This window comes from Drosophila miranda, chromosome 2 (assembly GCF_003369915.1).
Source record: "Drosophila miranda strain MSH22 chromosome 2, D.miranda_PacBio2.1, whole genome shotgun sequence".
In the NCBI taxonomy this organism is placed as follows: domain Eukaryota; kingdom Metazoa; phylum Arthropoda; class Insecta; order Diptera; family Drosophilidae; genus Drosophila; species Drosophila miranda.
In genome coordinates, this window is record NC_046675.1 from 9,323,879 (window position 1) to 9,346,668 (window position 22,790).

Genomic DNA, 22,790 nt, shown 5'->3' on the forward strand with positions numbered 1-22,790 from the left:
TGCCCCCACCAGCCTGCAGCCATTCGGCTTTGCCTGTGTGCACATGACACTTGCGCCTTTCAATTTCCACAGCCATAAACCAAATCAGCGACGAGAGTTCGATTCCAGGCTCAAGTGGGCTCTTTCCTCCTTTCGGAGGCATAAACTGCTATCGTCCATATATCACAAATATGCGCTAGTTTACGGCCACGCCCAAGAAGCCCAGCGTCTGAGTCTGAGATCTCTGCTATCGGTGCTCCTGCTCCTGCTGCTTGTGCTGCTGCTATTTTGTATCGTCTTCGGCAGACTGCCATAACTCAGACGTGGCGCACTCAATTTGCTTACTTGGCAACACCCAGGGGCAGGAGGGGTTACACCTCAGACCCCTGCCCAGGGCCCAGAGACCAGGCCCAGGGCTCGACGCGACTCTGCCCTTTGGCTGCTCGCCCAACTATTGCGCACTCTTTTGGCCATTTTGTAGCTATTTTATTTTGTATTTATTTGACGATTCTTTCGCCATTTTATGCTGTGACATTTCAGCGCTGGCTTCGCCCGGCGACAAAATCCGTTTTATTTATATGCAAAATATGTAAATTTACGACCAGACCCAACCCAGTCCCAGAGTCCAGAACCCAGGACCCAGCCCCCAGGAGGAGCATCAGGAAGCGCAGCAGCAAACAAGTTTTGAGCTTGTATTTTATGCGCAGCATTGCATACTTATGGCCCACATCAAGATTGAGTGTGTGTGTGTGTATCTGTGTGTATTTTTATGTGCTTGTGTGTGTGTGTGTTTAGATTTACAAGTGCGATTTCAATAGAGTTTATTTCATGTGCATGCCAAAATGACTTGCCTTGCCCTTGGTCAGGAGCGCTCTGTCTCTGTCTCTATCGCCCCCACAAAAATACATACATATGTCCATATCTGTGCATATTTATGCCACTCCGTGCTCGGTGCTCCATGCAGATGAAATGAATTGAAATAAAATAAATACTCCCTGAATCTCTGGGCTCTGGTCATAATTTAGATAATTTTTGTTTTAATTAAACGCACTTCCCCTGACAAACTGCAGAAATTTATGGCTCGCTGGCGATAAATAAAGGCCGAACCACAACTGACATTCAGATCGGATTCGGGATCGGCGGGTGGCTGGTGGCTGGGGGGAGAGAAATTCGAGCCTTAAAATGCTGCAAATGTAATTCGTTCTAATTTATTTACTCCGACCAATGCAATTTATGGCATTCTGCACTCTTCTCTCTGGCTTTGTTGCTGGACGAGTCGAGTATTTTTGCCATTTTCAATTTACAACAATTTATGGCAGTATTTTATGCAAATCCAGCGACTAATCACCGCGCGGGCACACGACGACAACAACTGTGTGACGGCCAGCCATTTGCTGGGCCTGCAGGCGGTTCTTTAAATTCAAATTTAATAAAAATGCAAATTATCTAAAATTGCAGGCGGACGCCACGCCACGCCACGCCCAATTCCGTTAGCGGACACACCGCCCATCCGACTAATTTTCAATTAACTGTTGGACAGAAAAATGTCCAAGTCAAAAGGGGTTGAACGTTCTGCCAAGTGGAAAATGTTGCAAGAGCAAATAAAAAGCAGACGGCGCGTCCCGCCGGGGCAGACAATAGTATCCCGGAGGTGGGCCCTTGTAAAATATTCACAAACGAGTTGATTACGTGTCTCGGATAGATTTGGCCACCGATTCGGGGAATTTTGTTGCGAATTAGCCATGAAAAAATCAAGCAGAAAACAGAACACAAAACACAAGAGAAACACAGAGGCTAAAAGGGCGAGCAAACGTTTGCTTGGCATGTTCAAGTGATAAATTCAATTTTCCACTTGAACGCCAAACACTCGCCGGCCGCCCCCCACGACCCTGGCTCTGAGAACAGGGTACAGGCCTGTCCGAGCCCCCCCACCCCACACCCATGTGTGACTAATGGCGCTTGTGGGAGGGCGGCCAACCGTCGTTGGCGGCAATCAAAGGGAAATCATAAAGGCGTGTTGTCCAAACATAAACAGAGGCCGCCCGACCATGTTACAGTCCATGTGCTTCGGTTCCTCCTCTGCAACAAAGACCAGAGAGCGGGAGAGGGAGACAAAGATCCCTTGTTCCCATTCCGGAATCTTCTAAAGCCGCGTGCCAGGCGGCGATAAAAATTACAAATTCTCACACCCCCCAAAAGCCGCCCCCCAATCGCCAATGGCTAGGTGTGCGCCCAAGCGTGTATTAGTCAATGCATTGTCCGGCCGTGTCCGGCTCTGTCTAACTGCGTGATACATACAATATTAATCGCTTGGGGATTAGGGACTAGGTAGATTACGATTACAGAGACAAAGGACGCGAAGTGATTACAATTTCAGGTGCATAGAAATGCCACGCCTCGAAATGGAATGGATCTTTAAACTACAAAGTTTCGACCCTGTCCTATCGCAAGGATTGCTGATTCAGACCCCCAGGAGCGGCAGACACCAACCAAGGAGTGGACAAATAAAAGCGTCATAAAATTGAATTTTTTATGAGTAACGAAACCCATGCCCCCGAAGGGTTAATTTCGGAGTGAAGTGAAGTGATGTGGAAAGCCGGAAAGTGGGAAGAGTGCAAAAGGGCAAACGATGTAGAGGATATACTCGTATAGCAGCAAGAGCGATGTTGAATGTTAACTGATTTGCACCTTTTGACTTTTGGCTGACTCGGGCAGAGAGTCGCGCGGCGTGGTTTGGGGTTCCAGATGGAGCGCTGATTAGCGGAAGCATTACTCATAGGAGGAAAAGGGAGAGCGAGAGCGGGAGCGAGAGCGGGAGCGAGAGCGAGCACTCAATCAAGTGAAAAATGCAAATGCTAAAAATACCAACAAAGGGGAAACTGCGGGACTATAAAAGCGGATAGCAGCTGCAAGTGTCAGATCTTTGATGCCCCCGCTACAGTTTTATCGCCCGACAGTGCACCATGCACCATGCCCCAATGGGGCCCCCACCCCCTTCATCGACGCGCTTAGTGTTGCATTTATTGCGCTTGTTAAAGGCGGCTAAAAGGGAAGCGCTAGCGAGAGAAACAAGTTAAAAAGTCATAAAATGATATTTATTTCATTTCGTTGCCGCGTAATGCGCCACTAGCGGGGCGGCGGAGACCAGAACCAAGACCCTGCCAGTGGCAGCCTCGCGGGTGGCATAAGCGCAAGACCCTAAGACGATGATGAAGAAGCGGCAGCAGTGGCAGCAACAGCAACAACAACAGCAGAAGCATCAGTGGCAGAAGGAGTGGCAGCATCAGCAGCTGACACCATAGCGGGAGACGAAGAAGTTCCTTAGATTTGCTTTTTATTTGAAATTTATATTCGAGCTGCTGCCCCTGCCCCTCCTCCGCGAAGCCCAAAGAGTGAGGACAGGATCCAAGGATGGGTTCAGTTTTGTTCTGCTTTTTCACACAACTATTTTGCCGCTTTTATGGAGTTGAAGCTTTGACTCTTTGCCAGAGAAGAGAGAGCATCCCATCGCATCGCATCGCATCCCATCGTCGCTGACCGCCAAATGGGGCTACTGGAAATGTAAATGTGCCATCGTTGTGGCTTTTTAATGTTTTCTTGTTAAAGTTTATTGAAAAACTTTGGCCAGTCACGTTTGAGTAGTCAGCGGGGGCGCGCACCAACTTATAACTCTGAATACCCCCATTCGCAAACGCAAACGAAAACACAAACATACGGATACATATATATCCTATATATATGTAGATGTAGATGTGATACCCATACCCTCAAACCAGAAATGAAACAGCTGCATGAGTGCACGCCCCAATGCCCATGAAAATGGAGCAAAAGTGATTTCTTCTGTTTAATAAAAAAAGTAGAGCAAAAAATGGAAAGGAAAGGAAACTTGCAAATATTACTTTATCTTTTCTTTTGCTGTTGGGGAAGACGTTCTGCGACAGAGAAGTGGGGGGCGGGATGCTGTGGGGCGTGGTCATGTTTGTTCATAATTGAAATTTCGCGCTAAACAGGATGTGGCCATTCCAGCGCTTTTGTTGCGGCCAGTTCAAGTTGTTTGAGTTGTGTAGAATGAACTCGCGCTGAAAGCTTTTCCTTTTCCCACAAGTGGCAGGGGATGGCAACGAGAGAGAGAGAGAGAGAGAGAGAGAGAGAGAGACAGCATTGGGTGGATGCCAGCACATGGCCAAGTGGCAGTGCGAGATGCAGTTCATAAACAACACAGCAGAAGATGCGAAAATGCAATAATATTTATGAGGAACACTCTGTGTGTCGGGGGAGGAAAGTGCAAAAGAAAATTAAGAGCACAGAAAATTCGAAATGTGTGCGAAAAACATGGAGTGGCGGGAAAGAAAAGTGCCCCTGTCCAGGGAATTGTCATTGTCTTCGCTTACAACATATCTCCACCTCCCCTACCCATCCCTTTCGCTGTTGCAACAATGGGAACGGAACAATGGAGTTGTCTGAATGGAACTTTAACTGAAAGTTGTTCGAAATGCCTCCCCCATCGATCCCTTCCGTGGAGGTTGCATTTTATGATTACAACAATTTCATTTCTGCTATCTCAACGACTACGAGTATGTGTGCGTGTGTATGTGTGGGTTTTTTTTTTATTTAGTGCCCCTTTTTTCATACTCTTTCAGTTAGGATCCTGGATCCCTTTCATGTTCTACCTTGGGTGGACATTCTTTCGTGCTCGTGGCCCCCTCCCTGGTTGGGTCTTCGTCTTCCTTTCCGGCATTCTCTCCTCAATGCCATTTATTTTTCACTCTCGTGTCGCTGCCGTCTGTCACGGCCCAGCGCCAGTTGCTCCTACCATTTCCATCCGTACACGTACTGCAGTGTGACATGTGCTTCCTCTGTTGTATTTTTGTGCCCCACCACGTTGCAGCATGCCTCGTACGTCCCCCTCCCGCACTCCGCAGTAGCTACCATTTTCAGCATGTAAAATTGAACTTTGCATCTTGCTGCGTCGCGTCGCAACTCCAGAGATACAACGAAGTTTTCGTTTTCCAGAGCCGATGCTGCTGCTGCTGTTGCTGCACTTGACTTGTGGCGCTTCTCCTGTAGCCAAAACACTGCTCTGCCCTCTTGCCACACATGCTGCCCCATCCCATCCATTCTGACCGCCATGCAGCGCCGCTTATGACGCTGTTTTGACACTGCGAACGCGCGCGCGTGTTTATAAATAAAATATATATGGAAATATGCTCGAGACATTTTTCAGCGCCCTCTCCCACTGGATGGATGCGAAGAGGGCTGAACAGCATGTGTCGCTGTCCCTGCTGCGTGGATGCTGCACCCTTCTGCCTTTCCATTCCTTTGAAGTTCATAAAAATTAACAGAAAATCAATTTACAACACAAATGATGCGCTGATGAGGAGGCCCAAGTGCCGACTGGAGTTCATCCCAGAACCATCATCTTGACTCTCTGTTGAGCTCTTGAGACCGTTGTAAATATTTTCATTGCAATTGATGGCGTGCCTCTGATCTGAGCCGCCACGCCTCATATTCATGCTGCTGCCCCTTCTGTTAACCCTAGGGTTGATTCTTTGGCAATATTCGTATGAATATTTATACCCGGTACTCAAAGAGGGTATGCAAGAAACAGCCAGAAGCTTGAAAGCCTATAAAAATAGGGGTATGTAATTTCTGGATAATCTTAAATGACCCGTTTCTATTAACAATAAAAATATGAAATATTTTTGTATTGCCAGGAAGTAGTAACAAACAATACAAAAAATCGTCGATAAGCCATAAATATGTGTACTACTTTTAGTTTAAAGATAGAGCTAATTTCAGTAGCTCATGCATATCCGAAATGGCCTCCACTGAATAATGCCGGGTATCTTATTGTCGAAGCACTCTTGATACGGCTGTATTGCTGCTATCGAGCGTGCTGATTGCCCATCAAAAAGCAAAGCCAAGGCCAAAGCAACAGCAGCACAGCAAGAGATTTGCATAGGGAACGGCACTCTCCGCCCTATGAGTGCTCACCCCATGGAAATCCCCTACTATTGCCAAACCAAAACAAAACCAAAGAAAACGTTCTTTTTCTGTAGTTGTGGCTGTAGCGTCAGCAGAACATAAAAATAGCGACGATTATGATGAAAATATTCATGCGACAAACGGAAGCCGCTGCCAGGTCCCCTGCCACTGGTGGTAGCAGCAGCAGCGCCAGCAGGAGTGGCACTTGGGACGACTCCCCTACACACACACACACACACACACATCAGAGAATATTCACTGGTGTGAGTTGTTTATGTGCCAACGATACACAGCACATTTGGATTCCACTTAAAGCGTCATCACAGTGTGCTTGGCAGTACAAGGCAAGAAAAGCCTTGGATACATGCTGTTCCTGAGAGATGGATACGCACGGGTGTCGGGGAATCCATGAAATCGCAGATCGAGTTCAATAGCACTTCAGAGAGCCGCAAAAACCGTTCTGGAAAAGCGTCCTTCAGACCCATGCAAATGCTGAGGCAGAGCCATCCAAGGATGTCGCCGTCGCTAATAAAGCAGCAGGCGTAATTAAATTTAATGCCAAAATGCTCAGACAAAAGCCAAACGGGCATGACGCCAAGCCGAAAATGTCTAAATCCAGGCATTGAAATTCAATTTAGTACAAAATCCCATGCATCGACGGACCCCAGCGAAATAGAAAATACTGGAAAATGTGTCTCGATTTTGGGCAAATCCTGTCATAAATTTTAGGCCCCCAGACCCAAACCCAGACCCAGAACCAGTCGTCACATCCCAGGGAGCAGAGCAACAACAAAAGGCAGACAACCAGACAACCAACCCTAAGGAAAATATGCTGATGTCGATGCCGAATTATGATTTGTTTTTGTGTCGTCGACTGGGGAGGAGCCGTGGCCGGAGTGGGAGCCAAAGTTATATACTACACTGATGGGGGAATCGGGCAGACACTGGGGAAATGAGATTTGCCCTCAAGTCTACCCGGTCACATGGGGCAGAGGGGACACACGTAAACTACTCACAACAACCAGTTGAGAGGCTCGTAAAAAGCACAAGGCACCAGAGCACACCCAAACACCCCGAGCACCCAAGGCACCCAAGGCACCCGTGCACGGATCCCATCACTCGTAGACGGCCAAAAGAAGACCCAAAACACATCCTCGACTCGACCTCGCAAATTATAAAGTTGTTTGGGCAAAACTGCTGACTCTTTCGCGCCATGCCATGGGGCCGTGGGGCCGTGGGGCCATGGCTTGCAAGTTTGCTCTGTGTGTGCTCTGGTCTCCTTTTGAAAAATGCCGCGGCAAGAGAAGTTCTGCACGTTTTATCTAACGCACATTGATAAGGATTTTTGGCAGTCGTCGCATGATTTGCAAGTTTGCACAAAATGCTTCCCAGATACGTCTTGTAGATGGACGTTTTGTGCAGACGTGGGCGAATATGGTGAGCGGAAATGTGATGACCTCTTGGCATAGTTTTCTTTTCCTTTTTTTGTTCCTCTTTTCCCCCTCCGGTTTTTCTCCCATTTACATTCCATTGGTCAGATCCATCAGCTCATATTCGAGATGCGCAGATGGTATTGGAAACAGGTGAGAACATAAGGGAATTCCATGTTTATTTTGTTGGTAATTGGAAGGAGAAAGCAATGCTCGTTACAGTATCTGCAGCTACATTTGTTTGAAGTCCCCCCCAATCGTTTGATGTTATTGTTATTAAGATGGTTTTGTTGCGGATGGATACTCACTGTTCTTTTGAAAATCCTGAGACTCCTCGTCCGCCAGTGCCGTGTTCAGCTGCAGGCAAATCAAGAGTGTCAACATCCAGCCGACAACCCAAATCGTTCTCCCATTGTCCGCCATCGACATTCGAATCCGCATCCACATTCGCATTCTCATACTCATCCACAGCGACGACCTCGACACGGACGTGCATCTCGTTCGTGTTTTTCGATGCGAATTGTGCGGTTGTTCCTTCGGTTGCCAATGTGTCGAAGTAGTTTCCATTGATGTGGGTGTTGCTCTGGTTTCTGGTGTTCTGGTTGTTCTTGCAGTTGTCGCTGCTCCTGTCACTGTTGTTGTTAATAAAAACTGCATGGCTGTCATTTCGTTTAGCTTGCGGTGCGTTGTGCCAAACGCGAGAACGTCTCGTCATTTATATAAAAAACTTCAATTTGACCGAAGTGTCAAAGAAACAAAAGAGCAAAAAAGAGTATTGCCGCAGCACCCGCACCAGCAACACCGAAATTGACTGCAATTGTTGTTGTACATGTGCAGACCGACCGCTCGTTGTGTTGGTTTTTTGCGTTTGCTTCTGTGTTTGTGTGTTTGTTTCTGTGTATGCTGCGATGACGTGGCGCCAATAAACACAGGTCCTGCTGTTGTTATGGCTGCTCTGCTCGAATGCTATTTCCGCTTCCGCCGTTGGCTTTAATGAAGCGCCAATGTACTCTTTGGCTCGGAGTTGGCCCATAAAAAGAACATTTCAACTGCCATTTACGTATGCATGTCTGTTTGTGGCCTGTCGACCGTCAACCGTCAACCGTCGACTTAGATCAGTTCGAGTTGCTTTCCGCGCAGTTAAAGTTGCTTAAATCGAGCGAATGTCCCACACCGACTCTTAATGTGCTTTTACATGTTTATTTGGCGCTTTTATGGCCCTTCTTTTTGGGCGGGATTTAAGGCTGGTCCTGGCGCCGGTCGTGGTCCACTGTCCTGTAAATAGAAAACAGAAATGCCAAAACATGAGTAAATGCTGTTTTTTGTGGGATGGAAAATCATTTCCAGCCATTCTCTTGCTGTTCTCTGGCTGTTGTTCTCCTGCTTGCAGAAATATGAAAAGTGCTAATAAAATTTTTATATATTGACTGGCATTGCGCATCAGGCAAATTGAGCTCGTAAACCACTACCAAAAAAAGAAGAGAAAAAAGGGGAAACCGATTTCCCCCTTCAACCATTACATCCCCCTTAGAGGGGAATGCCCTTGGCCGACGCACTCCTCGAAATTGGTTGTTTTATGTGTGGCCCATCGCATCGATGAAGTGTGATTAATGGCGCGTTTCGAGGGGCGACTTGTAATTAAGGCAGTAGATTTATGTACAAAGCCACAGCTGAGGCATGACCTTTCCTCCGCACTGTTCCTGCAGAACTGAACACCTCTTCTTCCCCCCACCCCCACCTTCTGTATATCGGCCAATAATAGCCAGTTTCCAGTTCCCATTGAGTGCGGCTTTATCACCTAGCCAAATGTTGCTGCTGCGCCTTTTAATTGCGTGTTTTGGCCCCGTCATCGGCAACACGAGTGCCGACAATTAAACAAGGCATCAAAATTGATAAAACCACCCCCGGCCCCGGCCCCGACCCCGAACCCGACCCAGGAGCTGGCCAACGCATCCATCCCCATCCCCCTCATCGAGTGGCCACCGCTCTGGGCGGGTGTCATGGTTAGTTTGGCTTTGGGCTAATGGTGTTGCATTAATGGGGTGAAGACGAGTCCCCGATGCCTGGTTACCCTTAACCCAGAAAGCGGCTCGACTCGGCTCGGCTCACATAATTATGCAACATTTTGTATCGGCAGCCATGCGACAACTGGGTTCCGTTCCCGATTCTGGGACCTCCTCACTCTCCCTCTGTTTGTGTTGTGGGCTGTTTTTAATGAGCAACTGCAAGACTGTCGCGTGTATGAGTGTGTAAGGCGTGTGTAGGCAAGGATACTCGTACATAAATAAAATATAACTCACGCAAAAAAAGTTCATAAATTTTTATGAACTTTCAACAGCCATGTTTGATGCTTTTTGATTAAAAGATAATAACTTTGGGAGAGAATGGGAAGGGAGTGTGTGTGCTCGCTGTTGTCTGTTGTCTTCCTGATGTTTCTGTTGCCGACACGCCTCAGAGGGCGGCCCTCGGCCGCATCCTTCACCTCAGCCCTTGGCTGTGTTATCCCGTTCTCCATATATATCATTTTTCCTACAGACATGCACCATCCTCCGTCCCCTGGCTCTGCCCTGCACATAAATTAACAAGATGGGAGATGGGTGGGCGGTACGCATTTGGTAGGGCTATTGCCAGTCAAACTTTGCTCATTAGTAAATTTCAGACAAGCAACATACACACGAAAGGTACATCTGTCGGCTCCAAGGGGTAGCGGTAGCTGGCTCCTGCCAATGCTCCTGCTACTGCTGCTTCTCTTCTTATGTCATTCGGTTAGCATATTTTATTGCTGATTAATTAACTTGAAGATGGCCAGAGGAGAGAAGAATGTGTTCTCGGTAGTGATTGCAGCAGATACAAACTGCGCTCGTATTGTGTTGTGTAGGGAGCCCCTGCCCCTGCCCGGCATCAGACCTGAACTTTAATGACACCAAGTGGAAGATTTGCTAATTAAAAAAGTTTGTCGGTGCCACAGAACGGCGCAGTCAAAGAGCAACACAAGAAGGCCAGTTCAGGAGAAGAGAAAAGTTAGTTCCATTGGCCATGGCGTTGTTGCTGGTGTGCGCAAAGTATGATGTAACTATTGACAACTATTGACGTGCGCCCTGGGCCTAGAGGAGCTCTGCTTTAAGCTCCTGTAAGACAGTAAGGAGTCTTGGCAAACAAGGAATTAGTTGCCCAATTTATTACGAATATTGTGCCGAAAATAAAACAGTTTGGCCCAATCGAATTAGGTTCGGTCGGGTCCGGGCGCTGATCTGTAACCTATTTTGGTAACTGGCTGCGGGCGGCTGTTGGGCTGTTTATTTGCTTATTTGCCTATTGATTGGTTTCTTCGGTCACGGTCAGGTGTTTGGTGCTCCCTAAATGGGCGGCTACAACATTTGCGGCCCACATATTTGGTCTACCTGGCCTAGACACGAGCGTCCCTGAAGATTTGAGCCTTGTCAAATTACTACAGCTACTCCATCATCGTTATGCCAGGGCCCACATCCGCACCCATCCATCCATCCATCTATCCATCCATCCATACACCCACTCGGGATGGGGCATCATCAAGGCTCACAAATTTATGGGCAAATGCTCAACTTTGCCATAAATGTTCATCATAATGTGACACAATTTCCTCAAGATTTAACGCCGCATAAAAACCCAAAGAACATTCCCATATGGTAATGGAACGGGGAATGCGACTGGGACTGGGACTGATGCTGGGCTTGAGTGTGTGTGAGAACGGGAACGGGAATGGGATGGGAATTCCATGGCCACGGCTTATGGCCCCTGCCTCATGCATTGTGCAATTCGCATGCTCAATAAAGTCAAAGACGCATAACTCTCCGGATAAGGAGCGGCGAAGCGGGGCTGCTGGCAGCTGGCATAAATTTCAAAATAAAATATAAATAATATATATAATATGGTATATAAATTCAGCTGCAGTCAGTCAGCGCAGCGCATGCAGGCGACAGATAGACGTAGTGCGAATTTAACAGACAGCCTCTTATCAGGCGACAGGGAGGAGGATACGATGCTGTGGATGCTGCGGAGGACTGCTGCGATTTCAGGGCTTTAAGAAGGGCGCGACAACAATCCCTTTCTCTCTCTCTCTCTCTCCCCCTGCGAGTGTGTGTGTGTCCGTGTGATATATCATAAGTATGCGTCTGACAAGCATAAGCACCGCTGCTGTCACTGTCACAGAAGCGGCAGTGGCAGCAGCAGCAGCGGCATCAACAGAAGGCTCTCTCTTCTTTCCCGTGTCTTCTCCACCTTCAAGCTCCTCTCCGTCGTCGACGCGTGTTATTACACCACGCGGCATACTTTTAGCGCCACTCAAAGGAAGATTTCACTTTCATTGTGTGCGTGTCCCCCCCGTGTTTGTGTACTTCTGTGTGTGTGTGTAAATAAAAGTTGAATTATGACAGAGGCATGCAGGCAACTAGAGTGCGAGACCAGAAGCAGAGACAACATCAACAGCATGAAGGAAATAGTGGTTTCCAGGACGAAGCGTTAGATGCCCTTTTAGATCGATAGCTACGAAGGAGGCCATATGAGGCTTTGGCTATAAAGATTCGACGGAGAGCACTATAAGTCTATAAAATGAAACTGAATTATCCAATGATTTGTTGGAATATCTTTATAATTATCTCTAGACCTAGCGGTACTGATCCTTAGCGTAATTAGACTCTATCGACTTGCTTTCTTCTTTCTCTCTCCGCGCTTCAAGTCGCCCAGCAGAATCATGATATCCTCAACAATGGAGTCCATGAGTAGTGTAACAACAACAGCAACCTGCCTGCCATCTATGGCCTGATAATGCGCTCTTGGGCGACTTCTTCGGCCTGACTTCGAGCGTGTATGTGCATGTGCGTGGCGTGAGAGACGTTTAACATGTCGTATGCGCAATTTGTGAAATATGCGAGAACAGTGCCTGGCAGCATGAGCAATAAGTTTTGTTCTCTTTTCTCCTCTTCATGCATATGTGTGTGCGTGTGTTTGTGTGTGTAAGTAAGCAATTAGTTGCCTTTTCAGCTGAAATAAAAGCAAATCGCATGAGAAGGAGAAGGAGAAGGCGCGTGAGAGCGGTGGAGAGTGCGAACAGGATAAGCAAACAGCAGCTCATTAATATCCTTTATGCGTTTATTACATCAGCAGCCGGCATCTTATGAAAAAACATAAATTAATGCAGAACATCGCCCCCAGCAGCAGCCTCCAAGCAGCAAGCGGAGAGCAGAAAGCGGCCAGAGAAAATGCCAATTAGGCCGGCAAAAACGGAAATCGTCTCGTGTGCAGGGAAGCCAAATCAATCAGACAATTCAATATAATTGTCCTAATTTATTTAGCCCAGTCGAGGGCTTTGTTATTTTTTCGCAAGATAATTGGCATTACCACGACATCAAGCGGCAGGACAGCAGGATAATGGTATTGCAGGCAGGGGGCCCTTCTGTGGCCGAAGGCCTTTGTAATGAAAATTAAAAATTAATGCCCAAAGCGCGTATGCAAAAATGCTTTACTCCAATCACCAGGGGGGCCATGGGTCTGAGTTCACGTTGAATATCTTTTTTCATTCAAATGATTTTTTTTGCACACAGTACACGTTGTTTTACACTTGACTCTTATTTAAATAAATATTGGCCGTCCGGACGCTGACCTTTTGGCCTCAATGCGTCGTTGTCCTTTGCATTGATTGAAGTTTTTCTCTCTTTTCTGTTTGTAATTTTTGTATACATGCGTTTCAGTTTCTCCCTATAGATCCGCACGCACTCGACTCCTCCAGGGCGGATGTTTGACTCATGTTTGGGCAGGCCGCCAAGCCAAACAAAGGAGCAAAACTCTATATGCCCTCGTGCTATATGCACAGCGCTTATGTGCTTTTCCCTATGTATCCCAGTCGCAATGTATGACAATGTGTGCGCTTCCATTTTTCATTTCTGCTGAAAGAGAACTGGCTTTGATTTCACTGAAACTGAGAAACTGGGAGGCAGAGAGACAGAGATGGAGTGTGCTGCTTAAAGATAAAAAAAAGTTAAAGTTTTAACTGCAATATTCATAAAGCGATGGAAAATGGATGCTGGACTGGACTGGACCCTCCGGCAGCAGCTCTCCTGCGAAATCCGAAATTCACAAAGCAAAAATTACATAAAAAACTACTCCATTGGACTAATTTGGGGCACGCACATGGCCCTTGGGGAAAGGGTGGACACAAACGCTCTCCCAGTTCCAGTATCTCTATCCCTGCCCTACCCTCTGGTGCTGTCAGTCACAGAGGAGGCACCGCCACCACAACAGACTCCTTCCTCGTCCTGTCCAACGCCCTGACAGCTTTATTTAAATAAAACAAATGGGCGGGCACGACAGCGTGGCGGCAGCGCCGGTGGTGGCGGCTTCTTGACGTTGTTTTTGCCGGGCGTGGCGTTGTGGCCCTGTCTGTGGTTGCCACCAAATTTACCTGAAATTTGACAACATGCGCCTGGTTCACAGGTGACGCAGCTGACGCAGATTTTCATTTAGGCCAGACAAGACCGTGTGGCCCTTGAGCTGCGAAATTCTCCCATCACATCCTCGCTCATCCGTCAATCAAAGTGGAAAAAGCTTTACTTATTTATACAGTTTCTTGCCGGGTGGCTTTAATTCTGTGCTCGGGGCTGTTGTTCTGGCTGAACTCTGCTTAATATTGATGTCGACGCATTTGTCAGCGCCAAAAGTTTTACCAATTTAAATTAACAGCTGCCGCAATTAAATTAAACGATTTGAGTTTTCTAAAAATATTTACACGTGTCAACGGTCCAGCCCCGCCCACCATTTCCTCTGTTGCCCTGCCATTGCCCAAAAAATTTGAATTTAAATTGAAGTTAGTTTGGCAGTAAGCCACAGAGCGTTTCGTTTCGTTTCGTCTCGTTTCCCTTTGAACGCCTTCTAATCCTTCAATTAATAATCTTCAGCTCTTAACTTTTTTCCGCCCGGCAACAGCAACAACAACGTGCTAAATGTGGCCCAAAGTTTTGTTGGATCTTTTTTTCTTGTTTTTTGGTCGGCGAACCCTTTTCGTGGTTGAATCTTTTTTTTTTTTCTTTGTCAGAAACAATTATTTAACGCCCCCTCTCTTTTGGGGGAGCGCTGGCTGCCATTTTTATATTCCTGAATTCTCTGAATTAAATATCTAATTTATCAAGACTTCCCCCACCCGGGAAACAGGGGCCTTAAAACTAAGCGCCCGACTTGCAATTGCCAATAATTAAATTTTCCGCAAGCGAGGAAAAGGCAGAAAGGAAACAATGTACGAGGAGGGAGAGGGAGAGTGTGCTTTAAGATTTTAGCTGGTCACCTGCCTGAACAAAAGAGCGGTGTCCTGGCAGCCAGACCGAAATAGGAGGCGTGACGAGGCTTATTTCATTCAAACACATGACGCTCCCATCATCCCGCTCCCCAATCTGTAACCAGATGATGTCCCTTTGGCCTGTTTATGTTGTCCTGACTGACTCTGTGTTTATCTTTCATTATTTATTCTCTTATCGGGTCGGCTCGTTTCGGGTCGGGTCGGGGCGATAGAGTCGCCGACAAAAAGCACAGCAACTATGTATCTCTAACCCATCTCCCATAACTAATTAATTATGCCTTCTTAAAGCACACGACGTATGGTGTATCCACATATAAAAACAGTTGTATAGAGACAGAGGAGAAAGTGAGAGTGAAAGTGAAAGTGAGAGCTGTGCTAATCCACTTATAGTACCACTGGGAATCCGAGGTGTGGTCAAAATACGTGCCACTGAGCTGGGGCATGCGAATACCTGGCTGCTGGCCAACAAAACAACTTGCAACTTGTTTTCGTATTAATTAGAAAAATATACAAAGCGCCAAGCGCTGTGAAATCAAATTAAAAGTAAATTGGGAGCAGGGAGCAGAAAGGGTACAGGGGCGACCTTCTTCTCGGAAAAGCCAAAACCAATTACCGATCCAAGCAGGGGGAACGAACGCTTCTCCCTAATTAGCAGGGGGAGCATCTTCGGCTGTCGAATATATACGAGAATGTCCAAGGAGCAAATGCACTCGGCTATTTAATTAATAGTCATAAATACGAAATGACACAAATGCATTTGCATTTGGCTAACTGCATTCTGCCTTTTGCATTCTGCCTTTTGCATTCTGCCTTTTGCATTCTGCCTTTTGCATTCTGCATTCTGCATTGGGCATTCTAGTTTTTCTAGAGTCGAAAGTGCAGATTTTTAATTAGCCAGGCCTAAAATAGAGCGCAAAAGGGGCGAACGGATTCGCGGATTCTTGACAGATTGCCAACAGCTGAGAAGTGAAATGGCTGAGGCGTAGCACGTGCCGCTTCATGGAAAATTGTTTGCATTTTCCACAACACTCGAGCGCCTGCCTGCCTGCTCCTCCCGCAATAGGCAGGGGAGAGTGTCAGGCATATGGGCGGCTCTGCGCGACTCATCCGTGGGCCAAAGTTGAAGCCAGATAATATGCGGCTGCCTCTCAGTTATCGGCTACTTAAAATAAACAGTTTAATGTGCAAAGTTTTCGGTTGCCTCGAACAGAACAACAAGCAATCCAGCCACCGTGCTCGTGGCCGGGACAAACAAGCCATCCGATCCGCCACGGCCAAAGTTTTGGTCGGGCAATCATTAAAATTCATTTCCTATCGACAGTCAGCAGAGACAAGCCACCCACACAACACACACACATGTGCCCTCATGTTATAGATGACGCCATTTAGTTTGAATATCTATGGCAGCCACATCCTCCGCTTCCTTTGCGTCTACATACGAGTATGTACATATGTACAGATGTGGCTCCTAGCATATACCACCCTTGTTCTCTCTTTGCCTCTTCCTCTTCCTCTCGATGTTTTCACAAGTGCCTCAGAGCGATTTGAATGCGGCAATTCCTTTTGAATTGATCCCAAAAGTGACCTTTGATTTCCATTCGATACGATTTCATTCATTTTCACATGGCCTGGGTCAAAAGTCTCCAGAGAGCGAGAGAGAGAGAGAGAGAAAGGACACAGTGACAGCGCCAGCGAAGCCATTTTGTTTGTGTAGTTTAAGTGCCCGCATTAGTGGGGCGAACCATAATCGTATAAATTTTCCCGGATAGACCCGAAAACAGCGAGTCTGGGACCGAGACCCACACCCATGACCGAAACCAGGCGACACGACAATCACAAAAGCGACGAAATCGAGGCAAAAATCAAACTAAAACTTCGAGGACTCGTGAAAATCATAATTCAAACGTTGAAATCAGGATACACAGATTTTCCCTGTCCTGTGTGTCACATGTGTCTGTGTATGTGTGTTTGTTTCCCAGTTGCTTTCCCCCTCACTCTGATTGTTATGCCCGCTAGTCATTGAAAACAAGGGTATATTGTATTCATGCAAATGTATGTGCGAGTATGTGCAATAGCCAGAAGGAATATAACATAAGACTCAGAGATGCCAGGAGCTATAGAAGAACCAATAGAGAATACACCATATCCTATCCACAATTCGCAGATATTAGGATATGATCCGAGCTCTGCCATTTAGTATATTCTTCACTATATATTACCTCTTCTATCCAGGACTCCCAGAACCTCTGGCTTTCCATCGTTCCACTTTTATCACTTGTAGACACTAGATTTCCGATTTTAGAAACTAAATACCGGGTATCCCATTGTCGAGGCTGTAGACAACTGCAGTATTCCCTCTGGTTTGCTGGTCGGACGTTTGTGTGTGTGTGTGTTGCATGTATGTGTGTTCACAATGGCAACTATTGAAAATACGTAAAGCCTCTTTGGTTGGTTGGGTCGGCTTTGGCTGCCTAGCGGCATGTCCTTGTGCTGCTTCTGTGATTTCGATGCTTTGCCTTTGACCCCCAAAATGTGGGACGCACCGCCCCAAAATAGCCGAAGAGCGACCATGCCCACACGCACCCGCTCGCAGCCCCGAATGGGACGCGTGTGCGTTTTGTTTTATTGCCAACGAGCCGACGAACCGACTCGTCGTTGCCAAGCCGTTTGCTTGTGCCTTTTCTTTGGGCAAACACTTTTCCGGCTCCTCTTTGTTGGCCATTGTGTGCGGGGATAATCGAAGCCATAAATAACAGGCGCGAAAGCTTCGCGTTTTCCCTTCGCTTTTTTGTGGCCTTTTTTGTGTTTGACAACCAAGAAGAGTGGCAAGGGCGGGGGCAGGGGGATGCGATAACAAAAAGTGCCAAAAGTGACAAACAGCAGGCAACCGTCAGTAGCGTAGCGTCTCCCCCGGGCTCTCCAGGAGAGCGGCCCCAACTCGTTAGTAAATCCAATTTGTGCGTGAATGTCAACAGTTTGGATGCAGTTACAGTTAGAGTTACGGTTACTGCCACCCAGTCCTGCCCCAAAACGCCACCGGCAGGACCTCCCAACTCACGACAAATGGCAAAAATCGCGTGTCTCGACATGTGACCGAGTTTCACTATAAAATAAGAACGAGAGGCAGAGCCCCCCACGGCTCCACGCACGATTTTTTTAAATCAATTAAAAATTTACATTTCATTCACACAATAAATAATTTGCATAATAACCCCAACACACAAAGAAACACACTTGGAGAAAAAATCTCTGACAATCGAATAGTGGCACTTAGACTTAATTTAAATTTAAAAATAAATTTACATTACATTTCAACTCCAGCACACAAAAAAATCTCTGAGAACCGAATAGTGGCACTTAGATTAAAAAATATACAGCAATATTCTTGAACCGAGCTTCGATTCGATTGAAATATTTTTCATATTTAGGATAAATATATTTCAAATTTTAATTTAATAATAAATTTGTTTTTAAATCAAAGCGAATTCCATTTAATTTCTCTTCATTTGTCAGTAAAAAAAAAACAACTAACATATTTAGTTCAAATATGGATATGTTTCATTTCAGCACAAAACTTTTCTCTAGGTGTAAGAGGACTGCCATACAACACCACCGCATAATTAAACGTTCAATTTATGCAGAGGCATAAAAAAAACACAGCTCAACACAACACAACACACAAATTCCATATGGCTCGTATTTTTTAAACATTTTTCAATTAATTACAACATTTGCTCAAAAAGCGCATTTAAAATTCTGGCTGAGCCACGGATGAGCTGATGTTGCCGCTGCTGCTGCTGTTGATGGCAATTGTGGCAATGTTGCACGTTGTTTTGGCATACAATGCATCAGATGGCGCGTGGTGCATTAACAATGATTATTCCATACATTTTGGCGCACTTAAATTTTCATTTATTCATTTGTCAGCATCGCCCGCCCTGCAGCCTGTTTTACTCTTTTAATTAATATCTAAAAATCCATTAGAATAGTAATATATTTAGTATACATATAGGAGAATTGTGAAACGTTCAGTCGATCCATCTGCAGTCCTCAAATTGACACTGCATCACCGGCCCCATAAATCGACGCGTCGTCTGGTATAAATTTAGACCTCTGGGGCGACATGAAATGGAAAGCCAGACAAATGTTGCTGCGGCGAGGGAGCCCCAAAAGGAAAAGGAAAAGAAAAAAGGCAAGGCATTTATCCAGAATTTACAAATGGAATATGCTCGCAAAGAGAATTCTGCGGCTATTCCCCAAGGTTGCTGGAATTCTTCTGTCGCCTTTGAAGAGAAAACAACCTCAGCAGCAACAGTACGAGCATTGTCAGCCGCCCGAATTAAAATATTTATTTGCATAGGCTTTCAAGTGCAGGCAAACACATTAAAATCAAACCATAGAGAGAAACAAACAGAGACTGACCATCAGACCATCAGACTATCAGACTATCAGACGGGAGAGAATGCAAACACTTTAAAAATAAAACCAAATAAATAACCAGATTCGAGCAAATCAGTTCAAGGAAATGAAACAATATTTAAATAAATCAAAATTAGCATCAGCCGCAGAGCAGAGCAAAGCGGAGACCAGAATGTATCTGCTGGATACAGCACAGTAGGGACCGGCAGAGAGAGAGAGACATCTGAGTGAATGTTTTACATAATAGAATTTCCATTTCCATTTACCGAAAATAAAACACACCACGTCGTCGGCATCATCATCTCATCGCAACGTGCTAAACAGAATGCCCAGAGTCCCAAATCCACAAGATGCGGCTACATGTGTATTGTATTTGTAGCTGTATCTGGAGCACACTCGGGTATTGGAGTCTGGAGACTCGTCATTTTAAATACCAAATATATATATTTTGATTCCATTCTGGTCAAGGGGAAAGCACTGGCAACTGTCGGGCGCAACTTTAACTTCATCTTCTCTCCCGTTCAATCGGCTTCTGCCTTGCGGTTCCTCGACCACAGACCCCATTCCTGTCGTACCCTGCCCTCCCCAGCCCTTGTTCTTTTGCCGTTTCTCAAATTGACATTGAGTTATGGCAGTCTTTGGTCAGCAGCCGGATTCAGGTTGCTTTTAAATGCTCTTTAAAGCGCACATCCCGAACGTAGATACGTCTGCAAAACCACAGAGATATGGAAAGGAGAATGATTTATGTTTGGCTGGAGAGCTACCACCTACTTTAATAAATATCATTAAAAATGGTTACATTCTGGGCATATTTAATTGCCGGCTCTAGAGGGAAAATGTTAATAAATGTCAAGAATATTTCCACTCAACTGACAAAATGAGCAACGAGCTCGAAGCTGACACCGACTGCCCGCCACGCCACAGACAACGTCGTCATCATCAGCGAAGGGCAGGCGAATGGCGATGCAAAGAAGGGAGCGAGGATGCGGGCTTGGACTGGATCTGGACAGCTTTCTTCTGCTTTCATAATTTGACATAATTTATGAGTTTTCAATTTATCATTTTTTTTCTTTTCCTTTCCCTTGCAATCACTTGCAATCGTCTGAGAAGAGGCTGCAGCATCCTCAATTTGCTTCGGCTTTTCACTCTGTCAAGCGCCAGCAGCTCACAAATGTCAAATGTCAATGCTGATTGTCTGAAACAACCCAAAAATTGCATGTGAGACGCACATGTTGTGGCTCCCACACCACACACCCCAGACCCCAGACCCCAACATTGTGCGTCAGAGCTGAGCCTCTGCTGATCTCTGTGGGAAGCAGTCTGGAGTGGCAGCCAAGCCCAGCCCCCTTTCTCCCAGCCAGCCCATAAAATATTGCCCGCTTGTCATCGATGTAGCCGTTGCCGTCAGACGCATGTTGTTCTTGTCATTAAAGTCGTAAGGACTGTCACGTAGCTGTCAATTTACAGAAATCGCATTAGCCACAAGAAGAGTACAGGCAACATGCAAACGCTGTACGCTACGTATATTACGGATATATGTATGTGCATATTTCTGACAACTGTCGCGTCTCCAACTCGACTTTGGTACTGCCTCTCACATCATTGGGAATTTAGTATCTGGAGATTAGCGAGTCGTAAAACCCAGCACTCAACGGCACGGCGTATACAACCGTACAGCCGTACAGCCGTATTGTGGCCCGGCAGCAGATAAGAAGGGGGTTCAGCGAGCACTTGGAGGGCTGCACGTAATTAGCGTTAGGTCGTCCACTTAACTAACCCGCCCTCCATGTCTCTCTCCTCATGCCATAGCATACCTAAGTGTGGTAGTGCTTTACCTTCTTCCTGTGCCGCTAAATGTCAACGTAAATTTGCATTTTTAAGTCGCATAAACAGTACTCAGCAGGAGACAGAGACACCGCCATTCAGATAATCCGCGAAAGAGCCAAAAAAAAAAGAAAAAGAAAGCATGCGCAACAGGAAACAGGACACGGCAAAGGACTGTAAAACTAGCCGCAGGACTTGGAGGCTTTTAAGCTGGCGGCAGTAGAAAGTTTTGGGGAAGTCTCTAATGAAAAGAGAGAACAGAATCGGTTAAGGGATTGCTGCCAAAAGTAATACATTTAAAGGCAGCAGAGCCGTCATACAATGTGCATCGAGGTGTGGATTTACACAGCCACACGGCCACGATAAACGGCTTTTCAAAGGAGTGTGTGGGAGTGTTCGGGCAGAGCAATTGAAAGCAAAATAAAATCAATTACAACAACAGGCTTTTTGCCAGAAAAGAGCTCCAGCTCTGAAAAGCATTTTAACGACAGAGCATTCAGAGCAGGGCCCTCTTCTTCCCACACGCTCCTCCATTCAATTCATTCAATCATTTACATAAAATTTTATTTAACAAGCGAATTCCAAAGGCTTTCATTTTTAATGCAGCCCAGCCCCCCCTGATCCCACATCTTTCTGGTCCATGGTTCTGGTTTCTGGTCCCTGGATGTGGTGTCCCCAGCGAGACGAACCGCAATCCAAATGGAAGTGTACATATGTGTGGATGTGGCAGACACACACACACGCACACATGCGTAGAGTATCTGTGAGTGCGCTTAATGCGTATCTGCATAGGGGTATGAAACTTCATTATGAAGGCCTCAAAATGTTGTCGAAGTGAGAGAGAAAAATATTAGCATACTTTTGGAAGCAGTCGAAAGTTTGTTTGGCGAAACAAATTAACCTTGAATATGCCACATAGAGAAGGCGAGGCGTCATTGCCTGTCAAAACGACGCCGTTTCTGGGTAAATTATGCAAATATGCTCGACAACAGGGAAGCAAGCCAGCCAGCCAGCCAGCCAGCCAGCCACAATGGATGTCTCCCGATAAGACACACCGACCCACTACCTCCTTAACTTACTCACTCACTCAGCGTCTGTCTGACTGACAGTCGTGTCTTTGCCTCTTTTGTGGCTTCGTCGGTTGGAAAAATTTATTAATTTTAAGCAGAACAGAGCGTAGCAGGAGCAGAAGCAGGAGCAGGACAACAGACTTTGACGTCAGCTCTAGCTGATAAGCAGGAAAAGCACGCTTGACAAAATCAATAATGGGTATGCGGCTGTTGATTCAGTTCTCACTGCTTTTCCCACTTTATCTGCCTTTGGTATTTGCATGATTAATGAAGCCACGTAATTGATTACACGGCCACGCCCAGGCCAGGAGTTGCAGAAAACAAAGGCAAAGGCAACGTTCGCCGGGGCTCTCCTCTCGCATGATTTTATATCATCGAAGGCAGCTAAGGAGCACAGCTGATTGATGCGTCTGTGGTTGGGACAAAGGCTCCCGCTGCCCCCCTCCATCATATTGCCACGCACGTGCGTGTGGCATAGACCAGAGCCAGACCGAGTGCCAGCGTCAGAGCCGGAGCCATGTCAACAAGGCAGCAACCAGGAGGCCAAGAGCCCAACAGCCAGGGCCGGCTGTCATTGACTGCGGATTGGCGTTGTCAACGGTGCAGCAGTGAGGATGATGACAAGGATGATGATGCAACCGCTTTCAAAAGCTGCAACAGACAGCCACGGGGAAGGGGTATGGTGTTTGGTGTATGGGGTATGGGGTATGGCATGGACCATGGGCGGAAGCAAGGCATTCTCATGGCTGGTTATTTATG

General features: G+C 46.4%; 1 protein-coding gene across 5 annotated transcripts in view; it reads right to left on the bottom strand.

The window, feature by feature from the left end:
- LOC108157009 overlaps positions 1 to 22,790 on the bottom strand; it is a 64,406-nt gene that overhangs the window by 35,825 nt on the left and 5,791 nt on the right. For all 5 annotated transcript variants that reach the window (XM_017288811.2, XM_017288810.2, XM_033389303.1 and 2 more), the window contains one exon: positions 7,703 to 8,669. In XM_017288811.2, coding sequence (XP_017144300.1) covers positions 7,703 to 8,060 — 358 coding nt within the window. In that variant the 5' untranslated portion in view covers positions 8,061 to 8,669. The remainder of the gene's footprint in view (positions 1 to 7,702; positions 8,670 to 22,790) is intronic.